Consider the following 10,616-nt stretch of genomic DNA (forward strand, 5'->3'; position numbering starts at 1 on the left):
TACATGAAGTTTGCATTCATCTTATGGAGGAGGTACATGTATATGTACATGTACATAATGCAGTTTGATTCTTTATTTAATACCCTTCCTATTCCTACCAGGTCCCTCCCTCCATCTATAAATATAAAATATATAATGTTTGCATTCATTGTGAGCATTTAGTATACCCACACTGTGGGTATTTGATGTAACCTTAAATCTCCACAAAATGATCTTAAATCATTTTACTTCCCCTTCTCCCGCTCCCCTTGACCTCATCCTCCTAGACCCTCCCACAGTTCCCACAGATCTTTGTAAAAGGTCTATCTCCTTATTTCTTCTATTAATCATTACTTTGCTCTTTATTTATACTTTGCTTTCCTTGAATGAGAGATACTACGTGACATTTAAACTTGTGAGTCTGGTTTATTTCACATGACATTATATTTTTCAAATCTATTTTCTTTAAATCTTTCAAATTTATCCCTCTTTCTATCCAGCTAATATTCCTTTGTGCATAGATACCATATTCTCTTTATCCATTCATCTTCTTCCAGGGTGTACAGACTGCTTCCAGGACTGGCTAACATGAACTATGCTGCTATAAATGTAGGAATGCATGTATCAATTTAATATAATATCTTTAGCCCTTTGGGGAAGAGGTATAGAAAGGGAAGAGCGAGATCACATAGAATCTCTAGTTTGGGTTCTTTGAGAAATCTCCAAACTGATTTCTGAAATATTTGTACAGTAGTAGTTTATATTCTCATTAATAAATTAGGAGAGGGGCTGGGGATTTAGCTCAGCAGCAAAGTGCCTGCCTGGCAAGCACAAGGTCATGAGTTCGGTTCCCGGTAAAGGAGAAAAACCAAAATAAATAAATAAATTAGGAGGGTTCCTTTTGCACCACAGCCTCACCAGCATTTATTGTTCCTGATTTCTTGATGATTGACATTCTTTCTGGCATAAAATAAAATTTTAGTGTTGCTTAAATTTATATTTTTCTAATTGCCAGAGGGTTGAATATTTTTTCATAGATTGCCATTTGTGTTTCTTTGAGTAGTGTCTATTCATTTCACTTGTCCATTTCATAATTGGATCTTTTATTTTGTTGGGCTTAGATTTTTAAAGTTTTTATGAAAAGAGTGTGGCAGTCAAATTACAAAGCTGTTTAACCACCAAAGAGAGGAGATTCATATATTTAAAGAAAATTTAATAAATAACATAAGGATAAATTGTATTGTTAGTATTAAACAGACCTAGACGCAAGAAAACTAAATAACAAATTTCAAGTGAAATAGTCGGTGGCATTAAAATAAGAAAAGATATATAAAGAATTACTGAGAATAAATAATTGCTGTGAGCCTTTTCTAAGAGAAATACATGCTGACACTTTAAAAATAATAGACAATTTGACAAGTATTGTAGCTTCATTAATGTCTCCATTCAAGAACCCACATTCCCAACATGAAGATATTCATAAATCGTAAACATACATTTCTTAATGAGACGTAAGTGAAATAGCACAATAATGATAATTAAGGACACAAGAAAATATGCTTGACATGCAAACTAGTCAGAGATGTTAAATGAACAAAAGCATTACAGGTGTCATATTTGTTTTTCTAAATACAAGGTTGCTCATTAAAGATATCTACTTTGTAAGAATCATGACATAATACTAAAGAATTCTTAGTTATGAAGACTTCTTCCTGACTAGTAAATTATACACTTTAAAACAATAAAAATGCAAATAACATTGTAAATAACAAAGCACGTGGCTAACACACGACTGGGGTTTGCCCCTCCTTCCCTGACGGGTATATAAAAGGCCAGGTACAGTTGCTGACATTCACCACGAAGAAACTGATAACCTACTCCTCAACTGACCCTTCTACTCTGACACTATGAGCTACTACTACGGCAACTACTATGGTGGTCTGGGCTATGGCTATGGTGGCCTGGGCTATGGCTGTGGCTATGGCTGTGGCAGATACGGTTATGGCTGCTTCCGCCCATCTTGCTGTGGCAGATACTGGTCCTATGGATTCTACTGAGCAACTGCTGAAGCTACTCCATGAGTGAAACTCATCCATTATACTTCCCAACTGTCTCTCTACTGTTTTGCCTATGAGTAAATCATTCCCTTTTTTTCACCAGTAAAAATTTTGTCCTACAATATTTCATCTTTAAATCATCTGCTTTAGTTTAGCATATTTCAACTTGAGTGACCAAAGTCACCCATTCACAAAAATGTTTATATTTGACACATTAAATGCCATTCCTTGCAGCTTACCAGCTTTGATGTGAAAAAGTTGTTTCTTTTCCAATAAATTTTGTCTTTCTTTTAAAAATGATTTGTATTTTATTTATTTTCCTTGTCATTTTTATGTTTATATTGAAGAATATATACATTTTCTACTCTGCTTCATAATGGGTAAAAAATAAGACTATTTATAGAAATATCTAGATGGTCTGGATGTCCAAATAACTACTCTGTGTAAAATAGCACTGCACACCAGGTACCAGGAGAACTATATTCAACAGCATGTAAATTGCATTGCTCACACATCCTATCCATCTTGTATTCAACAATTCCATCACTCTAAGAGGACTTTTATTTATACAGATCACATTATTTGGCCAAATTTCCTTTACTCAAAAGTAGACAACTGAATAAAGCCAATCTGTGTTCTACCTATAGATTCTAATCGTGAATCTCCCATAAGCCTACTTAAAGCAGTCCTTGAAGGATGCAATGTACATTCCCAGTCCACAGCTAGTTCTGATTCTATGCCATTTGTCATTGTGTAAGCTATGTTTCTGCCCAACACAGCTCCATCCCTCCACTGACTCAGAGCTGAGCAGTAAATGTCCTGAAGAATGTTGTCCATTCTTTTTATATAGTTTATATTACAGACAACTTTAATCCAGTTCTTCTCCAATTGCTGTTTTAGACTTTCCATGAGGACAAATATTAGAGAAAGGTGAAAACTGGTCACATTCCATCTTGTGCTACTGGAAATATGTACAGTAATCTCAGGGCAACCATAAGACAAAAGGAATCTCAAAAGAACGGAGATTTCTTATGAGTGGAAGAGCCACAGTTCTAAAAGTGGAATGTTATGCACACACATCAGGCACAGTGACATCCACAGGAGTGGGATATGTGGTGACACAGTTCCAGTGGCAGAACTAGTGCAAGGAAGAGGGTGGTAAGGCTTTGTGAAATGTAGAGATACAGAACTGTGAGCAGTTGGGGAGCTTTAGCTAAAGGACATAAGGAAATCTATTGCTCTCCAACTTTTCTTACCAATATACAAAAAATTAAGTTATTTTAACATTTTAAGAGAAAAGATATTACCACAGTGATATATGTGCACCCATGTTTATAGCAGCGCAATTTGTCATAGCTAAATCTTGGAAACAACCCAAATGTCCATCAGTGGAGGAATGGATAAAAAAATATGCGATATTTTTATACACTGGAGTATTATTCAGCTACAAAAAATACAAACTTAAGGCTTTTATAGGTAAATGGGTGCAACTAGAGATCACATTCTTAAATGAAATAAATCAGACCTGCACGCATAAACATCATATTGTCTCCCTATTGTAAGAACCTGAAAGAGTAAAAAACACCCAAAAAGTTCAATAGATATTGTGAAAGGGAAAGAAATTGTTCAAAGGAAGGAACAACTGGGATGAGGAAAAAGAGAAAGGAAAGAAAGAAGGAAGGGAAAAAATATATGTGTGTGCAAAGATAGCTGGAATAATTGTACTGCTGATGTCCATTGGTTTTTTGAAAGAAATAGTTAATGCTTAAATTTTTTGACCAATTTTGCATGCTTATACCTGGTAATCTGAACAACTAATCTGAAGACAAAAATATGCAATATAATAACCATTCTTGAATTCCTACCATCTTGTTTAGTGACACTGTGTATCATTTCCAATGGGTTGTTTTTAAATCACTTTTCATTCTCCTTAACTGTTTGATCAATCTTGCATTCTTACATTGGGTAACCTGAGCAACTTCACTAACTATAACAATATGTAATATAATAACCATTGTTAATTTCTATTATCTTGTTTTGAAATCCGGTATCATTTTTATTGTTTTTGTACTGTTTTGTTTTTATCTTTGTTGTTATTTTGGGTTTTATTTCCTCTTTAAAATTAAAAAAGACAAACACTAATGTGACTTCAACATTTTGCCTAAACTCATATAAAATGATTTTGCTATTCTGCATATCTCCCATGATCTCTAACTAATCTTCATACATTCTTACATATTAATGATACAATACCTACAAAAACTGTGCACTTCTCATCTACATTCTATAGGTAATTCCATGTGCTCCATGTGACTACATTTCATTCCTTCTGCTTCACATTCTTATCATGGTTCCTCTAAAATTTTTGTCATGCTTCCTGCTTGCTGACTCTATAGCTCTATAATTTTAGTGGCATATCCTCCAAGAAAAGGCCCTTGCAGCCATCTTGAAAAATCAACTCATACTTGAAACATTACTTTTCCAAAAATATTATGAACACCAATACACGTGGTCAAGGTGAAACCAAATTTCTAGGTCATTCTTAGACACCTGCAACTTGTTGAGGACATGATAAAAACTATCACAGTGAAAGACACATTGACATTAAATCTTCTCAAAATATCCCACCTCACTTGAAAATCACTTGTCCCATTTTTCTTACCACTCTCCAAAGTAGTTCTGGAAGTTCTCTTACCTGACTGTCTTTAGTTGTCATGGTTTTCTTGATGTCTCGAATTTATTTAAAATGTTTACATTTAATGGTCATTTTGACTTTGTAGTCAACTTTTACATAAATGTTTTTAATTTAAATATTCATTTCCATTACCCCCTGTATAATACAGTATAATATGATGAATCATTCAACTCTATATACATGAAAATATTTACATTGTCTTTCACAATGAAATCCCCTCAGAAATATCTTCTGAAAAAAATCCTTCTTCTACAATTTAAAAGATCTTGTCTTCTGAAGAATAACTGACTCTTGTAAAAACATTGAGAAGATAATTTTGAGTCTAAAATATCATTGGATTGTATTAACAGAAGGTTTTATTGAGTGAATTATATTTATAATATTGAAAACTACTTTGGTCTTTGATGACTCAGCCCTGACTATATAAACTGTGTTTTAAATCTTTAAATAAAATAGAAATGAATTAATTTCAACTTTTAGTGACAGTCCTCTGCTATGCTATCTGATGCTGTATTTCATTCATTTTCTTGCATTCCTTTGGCTCATACAATGTCTTTTCTTTATCACCTAGATCCATAAAAGATCAGAAAACATTGTTTCTATCACATTTAAATACCCATCTTTTAAAAAACCCCTGAGCAAATTTTCATCTAAGAGATGATCTGCCTTTACAGAGCAGCAGTCTTCTCAGATAAGATTTCAAAAACATCAAAGCAAGTCCAGGCATTCTGGGGGCCCGTCTGACTTGTCACATACTTTGAACAGAGGAATCACTGCTGAAACAACAAAGCAATGGTAAAATTGAGTTCTTTCCTGAAAAATCAAGCATTGAAGCAATTATCAGTAACCTCACATCCATAGGAAATATTGCACATATATAGGCATATAAAATGGCCATATACTTTGAAGTTTGTAAGTCATCTTGTAGGACATGATGCTATAATGAGAAAACACATCAATTGGAAACCATAATCTCCTACCTATATTAATACAAGATATTGTCTCAGAAGTGACCGGCACATACTAGGCTCTTAATCAACATCACTTATCTAACATAATGCCATTTGCCTAAATGATGTATCAGAGTAAACCATGTAGCCAAGGATATAGTTCAGTGGCATAAGCTCCTGCCTGGTGAGCTCAAGATGTAGAGTTTGATTCCCGGTAGCTAAATAAATAAATAAATAAATAAATAAATAAATAAATAAATAAATAAATTCATTCCAGAGTAAGCCATGTAAATTAAATAAATTTTATTTGATCAGTTGGAAATAGGAAAATAGAAGCTCGGTTCCTCTATGTACATATCCAACTCCAGATTCTGCCTTACAAAACATGACATTTTGTGGCATGGTACTACTTAGGAAATTTGTATGTATAAAAGATGGAGAACTGTCTGGGTCTTAGGTAATGCTGTCTGTTGCCAAATTTCCTTAAATATAGTAGACATGGTGAAGATAATGATAACTTTGCTTGACCAATGTAATAATCGAATAAGGTTCAGTCAAACTAAAATATTTTAATTAGACAAATCCTAAATACTTCTTTACACAAGTGGAAAGCTATAGTATATTACATAAAATTTAATAATTCACTTGTATATTCACTATGGTACTTTACTTGAGTGATAGTGTCAACTGTAAGGACCAAACTGCTCATATCTGTACAACCCACAACAGAGTATTTAAAAAGATCCCATACTGTACCACTGCCAACTTTCACTCTGAGGAAGCATGTTCTCTGTTATTTGACTGAACATTTAAATTCTGACCCCATGAACCACAATAGAAATTGCTGTTGTCCCTGGCCACTGATAATGCCTACTAATTTTCTGTACAGTATTGGGGTCCTGCGGTTCTTCCTAACAGCTCAATCTGCAGGACACTCATCATTTGTGTTTCCTAGCCTCGTCTCCATATGCACATAGGAAATGACAACTTCATCCCTGGATACTGAAAATAATCAGCATTCCCCAATTTGCATAAAATCCATGGGATTTTTCTAATCTATAGAAATGTTTTACACAGTATTTTCTGCTCACCTTTTTGTCAGTATCAACATTCACTGGTTTTGGCAGGAGGTTGACTTCACAACCTTTGAGGATACTAAAACCCATGGGTGCTCAGTCTCTTGTATGAAAAGGTGGAGCATTTGCAGTTCATAAATGCACTATCTTGTGTACTTTAAACAATCCATAATGTGCTTATAAAACATAATATAATATAATATAATATAGACTCTATGAAAGCAGTGTGTTATACTGTTTTATAGAGGAAATACTAACAAAAAAGTATTTATTTAGTCCAGGAGCATTTTATTTTACAGAACTGATTAGTTCCAAGTTCCATTCATGGATCAGAATCCACAGATACGCAGCAATGACTGTATGTGTTTTCATATATTTCATATGAAAAAGTAAAGTTCATGATTAATAAATGGAGAAACCCTGTAAATTGTGCTTCAATACATTTATATTGATTCTTCTCCATAGCTTTTTCTTTTCTTGTTTGGGTATGTGAATATATGAAAGAAAGAAACAGAGAGAAAGATAGAGAAGTAGGTTAACCAGAAACCTAGAGTCAAAAAATATGTCAGACCACACTTTAAAAAAGTTATTTGCAAAGTATCACATAATCAGTTATTTTCATATCTATCCTATGTGAACACTGTGCAGGCAATAACGAGCTCATTCATCATGAGCAGGGGTAGGATATTAGGTTTTTGGATAACACTTTTCAAGGAAACACATGATAACATGGGATGAAAGAAGAATGAAAGAAAAAGAGAAAAAGAAAGAAAGAAAGAAAGAAAGAAAGAAAGAAAGAAAGAAAGAAAGAAAGAAAAAGAAACAAAAGAAGAAGAAAGAAGAAAAAAACAAAACAAAAGGATTTGTCCCTATGGAAGAATAGAAACAATAAATAAAAATGGTATACTATTTTCATGACTTGCATCATAACATGGAAATAGGTCATATGTACAATTAACTATATATATACAACCAAATTCTTAAAAATAGAACAAGTGCTTCATTTTAAAAGCCTATAATTGAATCATACAATCCTGGCATAACAGCAAAATTATCTCAGCTATGAGGGCCTTGTTTTCTCAACAGAGATATTCATGACCTTATCTGAAGCTGATTAGTGAGATAATATGTGTGGCTTTCCCCACCCACCACCATGGAAGTATAAAAGGCTCTAGGCAGACGGTGACATCCAGACACAATATACCTACTTCCTAGTTCTTTACAGAACTGTCCACTCCTGACGACATGTGCTACTACGGCAGCTACTATGGTGGCCTGGGCTATGGCTATGGTGGCCTAGGCTGTGGCTATGGCTGTGGCTATGGCTATGGTGGCTATGGCGGCTATGGTGGCTATGGTGGCTATGGTTATGGCTGTTGCCGCCCCCTGTGCTGTAGAAGATACTGGTCCTATGGCTTCTACTGAGGAATTTCTACAACTTCTTAACCTGTTGACTACAACCTCCTGTTTTACTAGAGTATTCTTTAACTATCTTCACATGATAAATTTTTAAGCATCTTCAAAACACCAACCATACACTCAATTCTCTGAAAAGCAAAGAAAACACAGCATGCCGTTCGGATTCATCTGTATTAGTTGGATCATGTGATACTTTGGAAAAAAGTTTCTGTATTGTTTTGATTCTTGATTTTTGCATTGTCAAATAAAGATGTATTGTTAAATAAATATTTCAACATAAATATGGCTTTGGTACTGTTCTACTACCTTATGAATTTTGGTTATATATTTGCATATTTGTGTGTGGTTTAATCACATGTATGCAGTTGTGGTGTCCTCAAAGAAAATGGAAGAAGGAGAAAGGGAGATAAAAGGGGTGGGGAATGCAGAAAAGGAATAGGAAGCTCTTTTGTGATAATCAGAGTTCTAAAATGAGTAAGAAAAAGTATCATATCTTTCTTACAGATCATCAAATTTTGTTTTATATACATCTCACCCACCGATTTTGTATGTTTATGCTCCCCACCTAAATTACAAAAATGGCTATTTCAACAATAATATCTGTGTTCACATCAGATCATAGAAAATTGTGTGTATCTAAATTCTCTGTGCATCAGTTACAACAAAAGTGGTTAGACTGTATCAGCTAGAGCTCAAACTCTGAAAAAGGTTTCTCATTTTTTAAAAAAGATTCTGCCTGGAGAATGATACTAGATGTTGTCTTAATCACTTTTCTCATGACTTCCACAAATACCTGACACCCTAAATTAAAGGAGGAGATTTTTATTTGGTCTCAGAGTCAGCTGACTCCAAGGCAGAAATGTCAGTGTGATATGACCTCAGCAGAGCTTAAGTTTTTCATATCATGACAGCCAAGAAGCAGAGGGAAAGGAGGAGACATGGAAGGAGATATAGCTTTCCATGTCACACCACAGTAAACCAGCACCTAATCAGCCTCCTCACCTACGAGCACCCTCAGCTTCCGAGGCAGTAGTAGACTAACATACTGATAGGTTCAGCACCACTGTGATTCACTCACCTTTCAAAAGCCCTGCCGTTGAGTGCATAAACCATTCCTGGTGTTACTATATAGAAAACGACAGGAAAAATGATATTCTGGCTTATCAATATGGCTTCAAATAGCTTTTGAACATACAACAATTCATTCTATACATTCACAAAATAATATGCATTTTATATACATCAAGAATAATTTTGTCTATAATCATGAGATAACTGTTCAGTAACAAATTTTTAGTTTTTTTACCCCTAATCCTAGCCATTATAAATATGCTCATGAATATTAATTTTCTCCAGATTAAAAGTGCTTCCATTCTAAAAGAAATTAATTTTCACCTGGGTTTAGCAGCATAAAATCCAAAGAGAAGCTTCTTTCTTTCTTTAAGAACCCTCTAATATAACAAATTAAAATAACACATCATTTTTAATTTTTTGTTTTTATTTTTTATTCTCTTTAATAGTTTGGTTAATTTGGCATTCTTACATCTGGTAATCTGACAAACTTCAGTGAAGATAAAAATATGTAATAAAACAACCATTGTTTTTTGTGTTTGTTTGTTTGTTTGTGGTTTTTCTCCGGTACCGGGAACCGAACTCACAACTTTCCGCTTGCCAGGCAGGTGCTTTTGCCGCTGAGCTAAATCCCCATGCCGTATGACAACCATTGTTAATCCCTATCACTTTGTTCTGGAATCCTGTGTCCTTTGTTTTGCTTTGTTTTGTTTTTGTCTTTGTATTGTTGGTATTTTGCTATTATTCTTTTTAAAAATTCTCTTTAAAAATAAATAATAATAACACAGATCTCGACTGTAAAATTTATTGAGCTGTACCCTTATAATAGGTTTCTTTTTATGCTAATTATATTTAATACATTTAATTAAAAATTTAAAACGATAGAAAAATATAAATCTATGGCTGAGTATCCTTATTTCCATTAATACTTCATCTATAAATAAAAATCTGACACAGCAAAGGGATACATGGCTTATTTGACTCCTTATATATTGTCATACACTTTTCAAGAGAAATGTCCCTAATGTACCTATAAGTCATTTGTGAAATATAAACACTGATTTTGTAAAAAGGGATTTAATACTTGTGGATGAGCCATCAATTTAACCTTAGTGTGTTTCATTGTTACATCTGTGGCAAAGACAAAGATATATTTTCTATCCATAAAATGCCCATTTATTTTCTGGACTCTTTGAAAACACTTACTGAAGAACAACATCAATTTAAATATCCTCTACATGCAAATATGATAGTAACTTGCCACCAAGTACCAATAGCATAGCTCATTTTCATCATGAACAAGAGTCAGGAAATAAATTCCTACAAATAGGAATATTCAAGAATAGAAAGGAGAGGGAGGGGCTGGGGA

The 10,616-nt window shown here is 33.9% G+C and overlaps 1 protein-coding gene across 1 annotated transcript; it reads left to right on the forward strand.

Annotated features, from left to right (window-relative positions):
* The first annotated feature begins 8,002 nt into the window (after positions 1-8,002).
* Positions 8,003-8,182, forward strand: LOC102011176 (keratin-associated protein 20-2-like). The gene has a single exon (XM_005375653.1). The coding sequence runs from the start codon at positions 8,003-8,005 to the stop codon at positions 8,180-8,182; it is 180 nt and encodes a 59-aa protein (XP_005375710.1).
* Positions 8,183-10,616: the final 2,434 nt, after the last annotated feature.

Source organism: Chinchilla lanigera, unplaced genomic scaffold, assembly GCF_000276665.1.
Source record: "Chinchilla lanigera isolate Chin_1 unplaced genomic scaffold, ChiLan1.0 scaffold00006, whole genome shotgun sequence".
NCBI classification, from domain to species: Eukaryota; Metazoa; Chordata; class Mammalia; order Rodentia; family Chinchillidae; genus Chinchilla; species Chinchilla lanigera.